The following is a 17,511-nucleotide window of genomic DNA, read 5'->3' as shown; positions in this document are numbered from 1 at the left end:
TAGCAAAGAATTTAGTGATTAGTATTCAAAATTTTAAATACAAACTTTAGTTGATTTATATTTTCAACTAAATTTATTTTTAAATTTATTGATTTTTAATTCTTGCAAATCTAGTCCGCTTTAAAAAGATGACTGAACTATCTTTTTTTTCAAAATGCATAAAATATTTGCTGATTAATTATATTGAAAAGTACAACCAACAAGTTACTATTTGTACATTTTTCTTAAAAAAGCGAGATTTCTTAAATTAACAAGAAAAGAAAAGGAATGGAATATTTTTTAAATAATGCAGCATCTTTCTCAAATTTTACAATATTTTTTTTACATAATACAATATTTATATGAATAGTATAATATTTATATAAATTAATTCAACATTTGTATAATTTATACACCGCTGTAAAATCAAATACTATTTTACGAATAATATAATATATCACGTGTAAATAATATAATATATATATTACATTATTTTACAAAAATACATTGCACTACTGAATAGTTTTGATGCTGCACTAATTGGCAAACCTTTGCGCCATTTACCAAAAATTATACTATTTCTCGATGTCACTATTTAATTTCTTGCAAATTTCTAAAATTATTTTGAAAAAGACATTTGCAGACCCCCAATAAAAAAGTGGTGCATGCGCTGATGTTGCTGTCAAAAAGTGGTGCTCCGAGGTTTCTTTTTTTTTTTTTTTTTTTTTTTNGAACCATCGTCTTAACAATACAAAAACAAAATTAAATTAAATTTAAATTAAATAAGCTATCCGACAATGCAGCTGCTTCAGATCCATACGGCCCACTGCAGCCCATTAATTAGCTTAGGCCCATCAAATCGTTGAGACCCAAGAGCGAAAAAGTTTAGAACATTTATAGTCACATTACTAACATGATTTTTTTTTTCTTTTTTTTTTTTGAGGAGTAGATAGCACGCTACCTGTTTTATTTATTTTATTTTTGCTCTAGGGATGGCCGGTGTGCACCGACGTTTCTGTCAATACATTTTGCTGAGGGCTGTGTGTTTAGCGTGCACAGTTTTCAAAATATCTTTGAATTTGCAAGATTAACATTGCGCATGCACAGTGAAAATTTTAATTACACTACTTTGAATTTTATTTGCACAAGCTAGAATGATATTGTACCATTTGTTCTCAGGGTTGTACAGTTTTAGTTCGTTGATTATCGCACTCGCTTAGCTTTATTTCAAATTTATCCGAACAGTAAGCAGCAAAAAGGTTATCATTGTATGCTCTCCGAAAAACCATTAACGGCATCATTAATGAAATTGTCAACATTTTCTTTCTCGGAAAGAAAAATCTGCTAGTCTGGGACCGAAGGATAAAGGGGGTATTCTTTGATCGTTGTCGTTGCATTTTTATAGAAGAGATTGCATTAACTGCAGCGGGCATTTATTGTCATAGATATGTTGTACATATCTACGGGCGGAGGAATTCTACACTGTTACACTTACACCACGTCATTAATAACAAGTCAATCATATTTCTTCTTTTCAAATAAAAATATAATAGAAATTTTTTTTACAATTATGATGGGATATATATTCTAAAAAGGAGATATTTAATTAGTTTGTTACGCTACATCACTAATATACCTGTTGCATTCTAAAATTTTTCCTACAGGAGAGAGTAGAGGTGGACAGCGAGCTTTTTGGTCCGAGAGCATAAAAATTGGTTCTAATCTGTCAATCTACAAAAAAAAGTTGTCCGGATTTGTAAAATCTCAAAACCAGTAAATTCTTTACCAAACTAGTCATTTTAAAATTTAAATTCAAATTGAAGTCTTGAATCCAAATATGAATTTCAATATTTGAATTCAAACTTAAAGCCCACACCTAAAATAGAGCTTCCATATTATCAAGCACTAACAAAACTTGAAGACCAGACCTAGCAGAGAGCTCCTACGTGTCGCTCTTATCTTTAGTTAAAGATTATAATTATTTTTTAGCTGTTCTTTTTTTTTTAAGAAATAGGTAGCATGCTACCCACTTCGCTTAGGGTGTATTTGGTTCCACGTAAAACTGTGAAAAAAAAATTTTCGGTGAAAAAAAATTTTTGGTGGAAAAAAGTTTTACGTTGTTTGTGTTTGGTTTGTAGGAAAAGAAAAATAATTTTCCGTGACGGTTGTTTAGTTGAAAAGAAAAGAAAAAAAAATAAAAAACTATTTAATATATTTTTTATTATATATATTAATATTATTAATATATAATAATTATTATTATGTTATATATAAACATTTTTATATATATATTTTTTCTATTATATTACATTATATATTATTAATATATAATAATTATCATAATACATTTAATTATTATAATTTATATTTATAAACAAGATATATTTAAATATATTATATAATAAATATATAATAATAATATATAGTTTATATTATAAAATAAATTATTATATATTTATAAATAAATCTATATATAATAATTCTTTAATCCCTCTCTCTTTTTATATATAAAATATATATATACACACACGAAGAGGAGAGAGAGAGAGAGAGAGAGAGAGAGAGAGAGAGAGAGTTATTGGGTGTGTTGGTCCAGCATATGGACCACTCACGCCGGTCCACGAGCTTTCACCCTAAGCTCGTGGACGCCGATGCTTTTACTGTACATGAGCCGCGATTTCTTCTCCAAGTTTTTGTTTTCGATAAATGAGCGCGAAAACGAAAAGCAGAGTTTTCCATCGCATGCTTAAAATAATTTTTCCTTTACACAAACCAAACGTTTAAAAAAAAAAATTTCAGTCGGAAAATTTTTTTTCTGTTAGAAATAAACTTAGCTGAAAATGTGAATAATTAGAATTCCAACTTAGAACTTCGGATATCGACCACAAAATTCTTTGCCACTTGCTCTGGAAACAATCGAATAATAATATATATATATATTATATATATATATATATATATATATACTATGAATTAGGCTGGAATACTATTAATAGTAAAATGTTTTTTTGCTATCAAATTTTTAACCCTTGGATGAAAAATTGTAAGGTCAGAAATGATTTAGTCGGTTTAGATTGTGGCCCCTAGGGTTGAGTGGTCCCCACTGGGTTATAGTATTTAATCCAATGGTTAGAAATAATGAAAAGAGTTGATCCAAAGGCTAAAAAACTGGTAGCAACAATGGGATTTTGCTACTAATAGTAACCCAGTTCATATATATATATATATATATATATATTAATGAAGTTTTACTCCACGCACTCACGAATCTATCTTCATGCTTCCCATTAGTTTTATCCCACACACCTAAAATCTATTTTCATACGTGGGTGGGAGGTTAATTAATAAAACCTATCATGTTATTCTAACGAAACCCTTCCTTGTTACACCCTAACACATACCCTTATATATAAACTTCGCCTCCACTAATCCTCACAACACTGCTACAAACAATGAGAAATGTCCGCTTCTAATGCAGCCTAGGAGTGTGTGCACATGGCAGAGATGCATTGTATCCTACTACCACGCAATAGTCACCCTTTTCTTTTCATTTAACTCGCGCCTCTCAAAGAGGAAAGGACAACAGTGTATAATAAGCTGGTCCGCTCCTTTTGCTTTGCTTTCCTTATTTCTTTTCTTTCTTTTTTTTTTTTTTCTCCTTCTGTTCATCTTAAATGCATGCCTTTTGGTCCTTTTTTTGAGAACCCCCGCTTCGATCTCCTCCCTCCTTTTTAGTTGTTATATTTCCTGCTCCTTTTCCTCACTTGTTTGAGTCCATCAATTGCCACTTAAAAAGGTTTTTGAGGATCTTAAGGGTTGATTATTGCTGGGTCCCTGCAGCATAGCTTACTTGAAAAGTTTATATTATTCCCCAACTTTTCTCTGCTAATCCTTTTCTTTTATTATTATTATTTATTCATTCATAATAGTAAAGGTTATACAATTTGGCCAGATTCAGCCACCTGTTCAGGTGAGTAACTAAGGGAAACTATTTATTGCACCTGGTGTGTGTGCAAATCTCAGTACACTCCACATCTAAGATATATACTATCATTGAAATGTTAAAATTATTATTCTTTTTTTTTAAGAGATGAATTGCATGTTACCTGCTTTATTAGTTAGGTGCATGAATTTAGCTACATAAAATGAGACAGCTAATATCTCAGGAGGACAACGAAATAAAAGAGAAAGGAACTAAAAGAAAAGAGGAGAAAAGAAGCAAAGAATAAGCGTCAAAATAAAAGGCGTAACAAATGCAACATCAACCGACTGTACAGAAATCGGCCTACTCTTTCCCCGGTGCTCTAATATGACTTACGAGTTACGACTAATATAATGAGCAGTAGAGATAGCATTCGTGGATAGATTTTGAAAAACAATATTATTTTTTTTTCTCACCAAACCGTCCATCACATAACGTCCACTAATGCATAAAATTTTAATAATTAAAAATATACCATAATATTTTAAAAAAAGTACTTAAACTAGAATATAAGTCATTTAGGCTTCGTTTAGGGCTGGAGAAAGATTATGTTATATGCAGTGAGAAAGTTCGATGAAAAAATATCTTATTTATTTTCGTACATAATGATTACGATATATTTTCTGTAATTCCATAAAATTTTTTTTTTTTTATATGCTTTTATCTTAACTTTATTTTATTTAGTAATATCAGATACATCACAATTCACAATACCAAATTAAGCCTTACTTAGGGAGATCGTTAATTACACGCAATAATTTCTCCGCGGCTAATTTGTTAACGGATCTCCCGAATCGCTCTCTTGTTGTTTGAACGCGCCGCAGCGGGACCTAATGCTGTACAGCCCCGCAGTCTACGGCGACTTCAGAAGTGTCGACACCGTATCGTCACATCTTCCTTCTTTTCCAACCCCACTCAGTAAGTGAGACTTTTTTAAAAGAAACCTATCTTACTTTTTTTACCTCCCTAAATAACACCCAAAAAAAAAAAAGAAAAAAAAAAAAAATCTGCGGTTAACAAAACCTATCAATTCGGAGATATCTATGTTACTCTCCTATATATGTCGTCATACTAACACAACCCTTCCTTCCTTGTTATTATTATATATATATATATTATACCCTATAACACATACCCTCTTATATTTTCTCTCCCCCACTATTAACGATACTACTACTACTACTACTACTAGTATTACTAGTATTAGTAGTATTACGACAAATTAAACAATGAGAATTCTCCGCTTCTTCTTCTTCCTCTTCGCCCTCTCTCTCATCCCCCTCGCTGCGGGCGACGACGATTGCAGCGCCGGCGACGGCGACCGCGACAGGTCCCGCGCGCTGCCGCTGAAGATCGCGGCCTTCGTCTCCATCCTCGTCTGCGGCGCCATCGGCTGCTGCCTGCCGCACCTCAGCCGCACCGTCCCCGCGCTCCGCCCCGACCGCGACGTGTTCTTCGCGATCAAGGCCTTCGCCGCCGGCGTCATCCTCGCGACCGGCTTCATCCACATCCTCCCGGACGCGTTCGACGACCTCACCTCCGACTGCCTCGGCGGCGACGACAGCGTCTGGCAGAAGTTTCCCTTCGCCGGGTTCGGCGCCATGGTCGGGGCGATCGCCACCCTGATGGTCGACACCATCGCCACCGGCTACTTCAATCGGATGCACTCCAGGAAGAAGGCGGCGGCGGCGCCGGCGCCGGCGGGGGCGGTCGGGGACGAGGCGGCGAAGGTGCGCTATTTGGAGGCGGCGGAGACGGCAGACGGCGCCGACCGCGGCGATTACCTGCACGTCCACACCCACGCCACCCACGGCCACGCCCACGGCCACGCCGTGCCCGCCGCCGGCGACGGCGACGGCGACGGCGACGCAGCGGATCAACTCATTCGCCACCGCGTCATCTCTCAGGTGCGTTAGTGCTTATTTGTCTACTCTTTTCGCTTTCCAAATCACTGATGCCGCCTCATTATTTATAATTTATTTTTGACAATATAATATTTGATTTGGCAAATCGATTTCGTTAAATATAAATTACGTTATTAAAATTATTTAAAAATTAAGTTTTATAATTTTACAGTGTCATTTATCAAGTGATCGCAACTTCGAATATGAAGCTCAAAGGAATCAAATAGGTAGAATTAAGTTAAGTGTACCTATTCATCTTTCTGCACGAATATAGAAAGCGAATATCTTTAGATGCATTCATATAGAAAAGCTGATATAGACCGAGTGGAGAGTTTATTTAAGAGGTTATATAAAAGATTATATTTGATCTTCACTTTAATCTTTAAATTTATTTTATAAATTTAAATTTCACCTTAAATTTGAATTAATATCGTTATCATATTTTGAATTTTATTTATAAATTCAAATTCAATGTAAAATTCTTAAATTCAAATTTGTGACTTTATATTTAAATTTCAAATTTATTTTTTATTTAAAATTGAACTTTAAAATTTAAATTTAAATTTAAATTTTTATCAATTTACTTTTAGCTAAAAACTTCAATTTGAACTTTGAATTCAAACTTTTCTAACTATAAATTCAAATTATTGACTGAAATTTAAATTTTAAGTTGGAATTCAAATTTGCTATTTACATTTAATTTCAATAATGAGTTTCAGTTTGAACTTCGAATTAGAATTATGAATTCAAATGTTCAATTGAAATTGTGATTTAAATTTAAATTATTAATTCAAATTGTGCAACCATATTTGAAGTCACAATTTAAGATCAAAGTGTAAATTAAAGTACGATTCAAATTATGAATTCAAATTTGAATAAATATTTTAATTTCTGTGTTGAACTTTTATTTTAAAATTTAATTTCAATTATGAGTTTTATAACTTAAATTTGGAGTTCAAATTGTAAATTTAATTTGTGTCTTATATTTTAATTATAAGTTCAACTTAGATTTAAGTTTAGTTTTAAATTTTAAGACATAATTTTTAATTCAAAAAATAAATATATATTAAACTTTTTAATTTAAATTGCAAGTATAAATTGTTTTTTATATTTTTACCTCGTTATATATAATTAAAAAATCCAAAAATTATAAAACTATAGTATTCATGTTAAACTTTATAATCAATCAAACAATCGAATTTAAAAGTTACTTTTATAAAAATCACTTTTGCAAAAAAAAATGATTTTTTTCATTTCGACGAATTTCTGGCAACCAAACATGCCCATAGAGTAAGTGGGGAATGAAATTCAATTTCCATAACTTTCGATATTTGTTTTGGCGTAAGTTAAAAAACTAATATAACTCAAATTACGCTAGAACTCCACTTTACATATTCTTGACTTTTCCTTCTACAGTGTCAAACTCAAGTTTCATCACACTCAACCTTCTCTAAAAAAAATTAATTAAATATTAAAACTTCAATTTTACTTTTTTTATAATGTGCTAGAATTACCTTCTTTACAATTGGTTAGGATTACTTTTAAATAATAATGGAGAATTTAATTATTTAATATATTGGATATTATGGGGGTAAACATTATATTTAGGAGGTAAGAGGATTTACTTATTTAAGTCAAAATAAGCAACAAAACTTAAAAATTAGTCATACTAGCATACCAAAATAAATAAAAAAGTGCTTCAATTTAATTTTCAGAATTTATAAGTTACATTAAAAGAAATAATGAAAAAATAATTATACTTTAGAAAAACTCCAATATAATTACACTTGAGTTACATTGGATATAAAGATTCGCCAATCTAAACGTCCTCTTAGTCACAAAATAATTAAAATTGTCCTGTAGAGAAATTTTTACACATGAAATTATTAACTAAACATAATCGCTCCTGTTATTTTGGCCATGCTGGTGTAATGAACTTCTCGGGAGAATAACTCTACTCTAACTATAATTGAGCGATTTATGGAACTAATTTTTAGTAGTTTCCCAGTTACGTAATTTGTTAGGAGAGTAAGTTATTCTACCAATTGTTCTAACTACAATCCAGCATCCTACTGAAAATAATAAAATATCACACCGTGTATTCAAATTTCAATAAATAAAATTTTGGATTTAACACTGCCTAATAATATCTTAATAAAATTTTAGTTTTTTTTACCGTATTTTGAGTTAAAAATGTATGGAGGCCCCTCCAACCCGCTCAAATTTTTTTTTTTCTTTTGAATAAGACCTTAGCAACAATTTTTTTTTTATTTGAATCCTATACTTAGTTTAATTAAAAACTCTATCAAATTTAATAATTTAAATTAAATTATTAATTACTGCTTCATTTGCTTGAGTTATTAAATTTTATAAGATTTCTAAATTTTTGGGCTAAAGTCACTTAATTCCTGAAAAAGAGTTCTTAATCAAAAAACTGAAAGTTTTTTTTGAGAAATAGGTAGCGAGCTACCTGTTTCATTCATTAAGTAAAATGAATTGAGTGTTAAAAAAAAAAAAAAAAAAAAAAAAAACTGAAAGTTGAGGAGGCTATATCAGAATGGCCCATAAGCTGTGAGTCTCTAAACATTTTAGGGTTAGTTTAGTATTTGAGGTTTATCTGACTCTTTTAGATAAAATGGAGTTACGAAAAAAAAAAAAGGGGATATCCTTCTGCGTTCTCCGATAGGACCGCAGAAAATATATCATAACCGATTCATAGTAATATACGGAACGCAATATTACGTGCGGAAACAAACATGATATTTTTCCATCGTACTTTCTCACTAGTCACCGCAAGTAACGCAATCTCCCCACAATTCAAAACGAAGCCTTGCCTACTTTTAATTGTAGATTTTTCATTATTATTATTATTATTATTATTTTGTGAATTTGTTTTTGTAATAATGTGGTTATTTATTACAGGTATTGGAATTGGGTATTATAGTTCACTCGGTGATAATTGGGATCTCTTTGGGTGCATCCGACAGCCCCTCCACCATCAGACCACTCGTTGCTGCGTTGAGCTTTCACCAATTTTTTGAAGGGATGGGCCTTGGAGGCTGCATTGTTCAGGTATATATACATATATAGAGTTGAGCTAAAATACTATCGGTAGCAAATGGATTTCGTTGTCACTCATTTATTTTTGATGATAGAGCCTCCAAATCGACGATTGGCATCATTGAACATAATCTTTGCCATCTGAAGGATCTAGAAATCAAATTTTATGTCTTTTTTATATTGTTCTCTTGTCCATCAAATAGACACAAAAATGAATGGCTGAAAATAAATATTTTTTAAAATATGATGGATAGGAATCTTATGGTTTAGATCAAGAGTATAGATTTTCTTCTAAATAGTTTAAATAATTTTTCAATCAAAATTCAATTGATTTCGATATCTTTATGCCATTAAACAAGAAAATGTCTTATATGGATCATTAAAATTATAAATTTTGAAGCTATTTGATCATTAGGCCAATAATGTCGAAAAGATTTAAAATTTAATTTCGAAGTACTTCAAGTGGTATAGATTATGTTTAACGGTGCCGATCGTCGATTTGGAGGTTCCAGCATTGAAAACAAATGGACGGTAATAGAGCCCGTTAGCATTCCAACTCAACTCTCTCTCTCTCTATATATATATATTAATATGAGTTGAGCTGGAATATTATTAATAGTATTTAAGCTTTTTTACTATTGATCCTTTATATCTGCATGTTGATCAATTTCATTCTTTGTATCATAATATTCAACTAACTATCCACTCAACCCTAAGAGACCACTACTAAATTCTAGAAAACTACTATCATCCTAACCGAAAATAAAAAAGGCCAAATACTATTAATAGTATTTCAGCCCAATTTTATATATATATTCCTTTCTCTTATGTATTTAAATCTCTTAAATAAAATTCATTAAATGCATCAGTAATTACGATTTCTAAAAATAAGTTTGATGTGTTACATACGTGTTCAAACCGCCCCCCCCCGCAAACTACAAATAATGACCCATTTCACAATTGGGCTCTGGTTAAAGTCCAAAACCTTAAGCTTGGGTTCATTGGGTGTGAGTCTAGGTTAGTTGACCACCCCATGTTGGCCCATTTACACTTGTGAAAGTCTCTAATAAAAATTAAAATTTTGACATTTTTTTTGTTCTTTGATTGCAGGCTAAGTTCAAACTCAAGTCCATCATCACAATGGTGCTCTTCTTCTCTCTCACCACCCCCGGCGGGATCGCGATCGGCATCGGCATATCGTCGGTCTACAACGAGAACAGCCCGACCGCCCTAATGGTCGAGGGCCTTTTGAACTCCGTTGCCGCCGGAATTCTGATTTACATGTCGCTCGTCGACCTCCTCGCCGAGGATTTCATGAACCCCAGGGTGCAGAGCAAAGGGAAGCTGCAGCTTCTGATCAACGTATGCCTGCTCACAGGGGCTGGTTTGATGTCTCTCCTTGCAAAATGGGCTTGAAGCGATATATATACATATGCATATACATAAATCCGCCCGAATTGTCGCGAACATTACAATAATATTTTGCTTTCACCTTTGCTCATAATATTTTTGTTTCAACAAAAAACAGAATAGGATTATAACATTTTTCACTTGAAATTCTTTTCTGAGGAGATATTAGTACCTGCAGTTGTTTTTTTTTTTTTTTTTTTTTTTTTTTTTGGTCGTCTGAATTGAATAGTACAACGAGAAAAATTAATCCTATACTAAAGAGCCTATATATAGTGAAAATTTTCTAATGAGGCTTTTTTTCAACAACAGAATAATAATAAAAAGCATTAAAAGTAGAATCCATATTTGCTAGCTATAAAAGTAGAAATAAAAGCAACTTTACGTGTGAGTAATTGGGTCTGATCCGAAAAATTCGAACCTCCTAAGATCAGGGCTGGTCCAAATTGATTTTGAGCATGACCCGTCCCAACCTGACCTGGCGAGAACAACTGCTACTCGGAGGCGTGCCTTGGAAGTGGATTTTCTCTTGTTTGAGTTGTTATAGTAAAGTAGAAGCACTTCACTAGTTCACTCACAAAAGGCTAATAATAATAATAATGATGATGATGATGATGATGATGGTGTAATCTCGCATGCAAAAAATAATAATATTATTTTTAAAAATTTATCTATTAACATTATTTCAACTACTTATCATATTGAAATATTGGTAAAGGGGTAGGTCGATTTTTATAGAGCGGGAGAAGATTGACAGTTATCTATACTTTTTGTTTTGACGCTTTTTTCTACTTTAATTCTAGTTTTTTTAAAATTTTTTTAAATTTTTTTATATATTTTAAATTTTAGCTGTCTCATTTTATACAGTTAAACTTATTTACATAATAAATGAAACATATATAGTGTGTAATTTTTTTTAAAAAAAAAAATAATGATGTAAATAGTAATGGGAGGGGTGTGTTACCTTTTCACCAAGTCACATGCATGTGTCTCTATTCCAAGCTATTGACATTGATATACCCACCAAATCCATCAACCTTTTTTATCACTTCTCACCAAACTTGTACCTTTTCTCTAACTCCTCTATTTTTTTTTTTTTTCTTTTTGTATGTTATGCAACTCACCAAACATAAATATCCAACAAATGTACCAATATGGAAGTGAAATGACAGAGCGATTAATAGTGTTGTACGTTTATGCAGTGGAAATAAAATTAATAAAGTTATTTACACTAAAATCTGTTTAAATCTAGTCAGTAAATAAAAATCAAACTCAATTGTGCTCTGATATCAATAATTATCCTAATCCTTGATTGGACGAGTCAGTAATGACGGGTTTTGCGAGCCAAGGAACTATTTTTCAAAAAAGAAAAACATAATAAACCAAAAAGAGTTAGAGGGAGTAATGACTAACTTAGTCAGATAATGTGGCTTCTTTATTAAATAATTCTGAACAATAAAATGATATTTGTTGGATGACTTTTGTTGACCTCACCTTAATAAGACTTCTCCTTCCTAATAATTAAATTCTCTATTGTTATTGTTTGTAAATTTTTCAAATTGAAGAATTTATTTATAAACCGAAATATTTCGCACTCTTGTTACTGCAAAATTTTTGCTAATTAATTTAAGTTGGGAGGTTTTTTTTCTCCTATATAGTTTATTTTAATTAGTTTAAAATCATAAAAAAGGACGATAGATGGATCATACAATTGTAAAAAATAAAAAAATGATTAACCGACCGTCTCTAGAGCAAGTTGCAAAGGATTTGGTAGTTGATATTCGAGACCCAAGTTCGAATCATAGTTAATTCATATTTTCAGCTAAGTTTATTTCTAAATGAAATAAACGAAACGGATAGCGTGCTATCTATCTCTTAAAAAAAAAAAAAAACATGATTAGATAATTTTTAAAAAGGCTCTAGCAACATAACAAGGGAGCAAATGAACGTACAATGTATATCTCATTCACCCTAAAATGAAGATATTTTTAATTAGCCACGTCAGTGTGATTAGCAAAACATGTTCTTAGAATAAGTGGGGTGTACGATATACATGCTTTTCAAGGTATACAATAACTTTTTTCTTAATGGGGCATGCATTTTTTCTCTGGTGCCTATCCATTGATAGTGGACACTTGCTCCCACATGTCATGAACTCATGATTTCCTAGCTTCCATTTTAGCTGCATCCGCCCCCACCCCCTCCTCCCCTTTCCCCCAAATCCCTCCCTCTCTCTCTCTCTCTCTCTCTAATCCACTATAATACTTGGATCCCTTTAACAAACACAACACCTTATCAGCTCTCTCACAAAAGAGAGTGAGAGAGAGAGAGAGAGAGAGAGAGAGGGTGGGGGCATAATAAGTGCTAATTTGATCTGGCTTGGAAGAAAGAGGGAATTAAAGAGCTAGGCCAATGAAGCCTCCTCTCCTCTCACAGAGAAATAAGAGGCATATATCTTCATATCTCATCACAGTATCATTCATCTTATTCGTCGCATTCCTCTACGGCGAGGATCTGAGCTGCATCCTCCGCCTCCCCTTCCGTTCCGACCACCTCTCGTCATCGGTGCCGTCGCCTCATCATCAGCAGCAGCAGCAGCAGCAGCAGCAGCAGCAGCAGCAGGTTGCGTCCTCTCTCTTAATTTCTCCTAAAAAAATATCATGAAGTATATATGTAAGTTGCCCCTAAAAAAAAAAATCAAGAATTTGTTCAGTTGTAGAGAGAATTTTGTACTGCAACCAAATTTCACGAATTTTTTTTGTGATGCGCTGTAGTCGAGTTTATTGTTGATTCAACGTGGAAAATGAATGGTTTGGACCGTTCCTGCTGTGCAAAAATATCATGGATTCAATTAAAACAGTACTTTTTTTGTTTTCATTTTCTAAACAAATCGTTTTTGTGTTTACGATAATAATAATAATAATAATAATAATAATAATAATAGGGATAGTATCTAATATGTCCTTTAAAATTTCAAAAATATTTTATTTGTAGAGGATCAAAATACCCTCATTAATTTTGAAAAATCTCTTCAAATATTTCTAATTTTCTAATGATTTACTAATGGGACTAGATTTTAGAAGAGTATCTTGATAAGAGATAAATAAGCAAAAGCTCCATAATAATAATAATAACTATGGTGCGTTTTGGATTAGAGAAGGATGATCATGAGGTCAAGGGGGTTTGCAATGTCTTCGAGGGGAAGTGGGTGTATGACGAGGCGGCGCGGCCGTTGTACCAGGAGGAGGAGTGTCCGTACATCCAGCCGCAGCTGACGTGCCAAGAGCACGGCCGCCCCGAGCGGCGATACCAGCACTGGCGGTGGCAGCCGCACGGCTGCTCACTCCCCAGGTTAGTTTCATCACTATTTTAAAATTCGTGCAGCTACTCTGTCTATATTGCTCTCTTTCTAAATTTTAAAATTTGTGCAGTTAATATTATGCTTATACTTTCTTTCCTTCGAGAGTAAATTTTACAGTAGATGGTATCTATGTACTCTCATAGTACTGCAAAATCATTTCTACAATTTTGACATTGGAATATTGGAATGAACTAATTTGTCGATTAATCGATTTGAGCGGAGTTTCCAATGAATAAACGGAGCATTAATTGTTTTTTAACTTAAAAGAGATCGTCAAAGTTAGGTGGAAGTTAGCTCAACGTCGGCAGGTTTTGGAGAAAAAGTCAAGAAGAGAAGTTCAAAGGAACAAAAAACAAATAAATGAAAAGCATAGAATTGGCATTAACTTTTAGCATACATTACCATTAAAAATTTAAAATTTAAAATTTAAAATTTAAACTTCAACTAAAAAATATTCTCTGCAGAAAAATTGAATCCAAATATTAAAAAGAGGAGAGAAAGTAAAGTGGACGTTAATAATTGTGCTTGAAATGGTCGACCACAAAGTTACTTTTCCATGTGATGATCCAATTAATTTTGCAAACACTTTCCGTTGTCAAATCACACAATTCACACAAGGTCGCTCAAATTGGCCCCAATGCAACACCACCCAATTCTTTTGGGCATTTGGATTTTTTTTTTTTTTTTGGCCCTTTTCGGAGGTGGTGGGGTAACGCCGTAGTGGAAAAGGATCAAATCACCAACCTCATCTTGTATTTGGTCAACCACTGTGTTGTTGTTTTAAATTATCATTATTTATGGCCAAATCCAAATCAAATCAAATAAAGTGATTCAATTAAGTTTGATAATTCAGTTTGTACCGAATAATGCTCGCCTTTATTAGCGAATAAATATTTGGTTCTTCCAATTAAGTAAAAGAAAGAATGCGATGTAAGAGATCTTACATCATAAGGGAACTCTAAAATGTTGCAGCTTCAATGCGACATTCATGTTGGAGAAGCTGCGCGGCAAGCGCATGATGTTCGTCGGCGATTCCCTCAACCGCGGCCAGTTCGTTTCCATGGTGTGCCTGCTCCACCGGATCATCCCGGAGGACGCCAAATCCATCGAGACCAACGGCTCTCTCACCGTCTTCAAAGCAAAGGTATTAATGATTGTTTATTTTTTTAAAAGTGATTATCTATTAAATTGTCTAATCGGTTACCAATATTGGAAAATTATTTTTGCCAAATAGAGTAAACGAAATTGGACATAGTATTTACATTCTACTCTGGAGTGTGCGAGCAACATTTCTCGGCCAAACTAGCATAGAGTAGCTCTAGTGCCTAAGCTAATAACATCCTTTTATAGTCTCGTACATAATTTTTTTTTCTCTCTGCACACATGGTGATCTCATTGTCCATTTGATGACGTGACACATCTGGCCTATTCAATCTGTCATCATATGGACGGCACGGTGCATTCTGCTGACGGATGGACGGGTGGGATCGGCCCATGTCCAGCACTGATATCTTTGTCTTTTTCGCAGACTTCGAAAGTCTCCTCAGGAAGAGAATTTAATTAAACTACTCATCACGTCTAATGCACGGATTTTAAAGCTAGAGTGCGTTGTTAATAATGCATTATATGTGACAAACGATTAATATATACTTTTATTTGAAAATTTTCACCTGCGACTGCGATCCGAAAATAGAGAACTAAGTGTAATTAAGCAAAAGTTTGAGGACCATCCATGTCAAAAAATTTGAGGAGTTTGTTTGTTTGTTTGTGTGTGTTTGTGTGTAGGAGTACAACGCGTCGATCGAGTTTTACTGGGCGCCGTTCCTGGTGGAGTCGAACTCGGACGACGCGGTGGTGCACCGCATCAGCGACCGCATCGTGCGCGCCGGGTCCATCAACAAGCACGCCCGCCATTGGCGAGGGGTCGACCTCCTCGTCTTCAACACCTACCTCTGGTGGATGACCGGCTCCAGGATGAAGATCCTGTAAGTTCAATTATCTTTTGCCCACCATCTGTTTGTGAAAATGCCCCAAACAGCTTTTGGGTAAATTTCTAATAAATGCATGTTATTTGGCGCATTTGCTTTACCATCATGTGATTTTAAAAAATTATAAAATAAACCACAAAGTATACAGTGTAAATTGAGATTTACTCAGAAAATAAATAAAACTGGAATAGTGAGTCATTCTGAAAAAAAAAAAAAGAAAAAAAAAGAGACAAATATAATGAATGAAAGAAGTGTCAAACTAAAGTTACAATTTTGTTTGATTTTTTTTGGCTTTTTTCAGGAGAGGATCTTTTGAAGGGGACATGAAGAATATTACGGAGATGGAGACGGAGAACGCGTATGGGTTGTCCCTGAGGAGGGTGGTGAGGTGGGTGGACAAGAACGTGGACCCACAAAAGACCAGGGTTTTCTTCGTCACCATGTCTCCCACTCATACACGGTACGTAGACTTGTAGAGTTATTAAAAAAATTCATCATTAATTTTTTAAGAAATTGTTATACTTCTTTCTCAAAAGATAAAATATATTGACTTGAGACACTGAGATACAGTAACGTGGTGTCACCGTAACATAGAAGACCACCGTAGAGTTGTTCTTCTTCTTTCAATTTTGGTTGGTTGGTCGCATTTTTTGGCCCACAAATGAAGTGATTAATTTGCTTTTAGGTTTGGGGTCTTGTCAATGTAGACCCAATAAAAAGCTGGTCCTAATTTGTTGAGTAAGTAGATGGAGAGACGGTTCTCAAACCAAACAAAGAATCCGTTTGATATTGAGTGCTTTGCGCCATAGTTGATCAAAAAAAGAATTAGTTCGATTAGTGTGATTTGTTGAAACTTATTTTGTAATGAGAATTTTTTTTGTCGTAATTTTTCATCGGCTTGCAATGCATTGCGGATACAATCTCAACAAAGTCTTGAATATGACCCTGCACCTTCCAATGGCAGGTGCAGGGTCACACCTGAATTTTAAGAACACATCCCAACAAGTTAATGTTCATTAATTGGTAATTAGCATGTAGATAAATCATATACTTGAATGCAAAAGCAAAAAAAGCACAAGCCAGGAAATTATGTGCATTATATGTGTTCTTAAAATTTTACAGGGAGAAAAAGCCATTTGCTGCATATGAGATGTAAACTGGATATTGTTTGTTGATTGACACATTTTTTTTGATTTTTAACTTACAATTCATATTCTCAGCTTAAGATCAAAAAGCCTATTGTTTTATTTGAAATTTAAACAAAAAATCATTTGTTAGGAGCCAAGAATGGGGAGGCGATCCTGACGGGAACTGCTACAACGAAACAACTCCGATCACGGATCCGACGTACTGGGGGGGCAGCTCGAACAAAGGTATAATGCAGGTCATTAAGAAGGTATTCGCCACCGCGCACGTCCCGATCACTCTCCTTAACATAACCCAGCTCTCAGAGTACCGCAAAGACGCGCACACGCAGATATACAAGAAGCAGTGGACACCGCTGACGCCCGAACGGCTCGCGAACCCCAGGAGCTACGCCGATTGCGTGCACTGGTGCTTGCCCGGTCTGCAGGACACCTGGAACGAACTTTTGTATGCTAAACTCTTCTTTCCTTGATTGTTTCTAAATGTTTTCATTGTGCAGCACCACTCATTGTTGTTATAGAGGAGATGAATAATATGTACCAGGATGGGGTTTCAATTTTTTTTTTTTTTTCCATTTTTTGTGGTTATTTGGACCAATTTGGTTGATGGAGAAACAGTGAGAAAGTATGTGTAACAAAAACAAATTAATCTATGACAATGAACATCATGATCTTTCTTGAATCT

At 33.8% G+C, this 17,511-nt stretch overlaps 2 protein-coding genes across 2 annotated transcripts; both read left to right on the top strand.

The window, feature by feature from the left end:
* Positions 5,063 to 10,493, top strand: LOC109718848 (zinc transporter 8-like). Its single transcript, XM_020245292.1, has 3 exons — positions 5,063 to 5,868; positions 8,788 to 8,937; positions 10,036 to 10,493. Exons 1-3 carry the CDS (start codon positions 5,191 to 5,193, stop codon positions 10,339 to 10,341), a joined length of 1,134 nt encoding a protein of 377 aa, XP_020100881.1. The 5' UTR covers positions 5,063 to 5,190; the 3' UTR covers positions 10,342 to 10,493.
* LOC109718846 (protein trichome birefringence-like 33) lies at positions 12,434 to 17,511 on the top strand. The gene is made up of 6 exons (XM_020245290.1): positions 12,434 to 12,954; positions 13,493 to 13,683; positions 14,666 to 14,837; positions 15,479 to 15,678; positions 15,983 to 16,141; positions 16,960 to 17,511. The coding sequence occupies exons 1-6, from the start codon at positions 12,745 to 12,747 to the stop codon at positions 17,297 to 17,299; spliced, it is 1,272 nt and encodes a 423-aa protein (XP_020100879.1). The 5' UTR covers positions 12,434 to 12,744; the 3' UTR covers positions 17,300 to 17,511.

Source organism: Ananas comosus, linkage group 12 (genome assembly GCF_001540865.1).
Source record: "Ananas comosus cultivar F153 linkage group 12, ASM154086v1, whole genome shotgun sequence".
Classification (NCBI taxonomy): domain Eukaryota; kingdom Viridiplantae; phylum Streptophyta; class Magnoliopsida; order Poales; family Bromeliaceae; genus Ananas; species Ananas comosus.
This window is presented reverse-complemented; position numbering and strand designations above follow the sequence as displayed.

Coding starts and splice junctions, on each gene's coding strand:
- LOC109718846 (XM_020245290.1), top strand. CDS start 12,745: ATGAAGCCTCCTCTCCTCTCACAGAGAAATAAGAGGCATATATCTTCA. Junction 14,838..15,478: donor TCACCGTCTTCAAAGCAAAG/GTATTAATGATT, acceptor GTTTGTGTGTAG/GAGTACAACGCGTCGATCGA. Junction 15,679..15,982: donor GGCTCCAGGATGAAGATCCT/GTAAGTTCAATT, acceptor GGCTTTTTTCAG/GAGAGGATCTTTTGAAGGGG.
- LOC109718848 (XM_020245292.1), top strand. CDS start 5,191: ATGAGAATTCTCCGCTTCTTCTTCTTCCTCTTCGCCCTCTCTCTCATC. Junction 5,869..8,787: donor GCCACCGCGTCATCTCTCAG/GTGCGTTAGTGC, acceptor TATTTATTACAG/GTATTGGAATTGGGTATTAT. Junction 8,938..10,035: donor TTGGAGGCTGCATTGTTCAG/GTATATATACAT, acceptor CTTTGATTGCAG/GCTAAGTTCAAACTCAAGTC.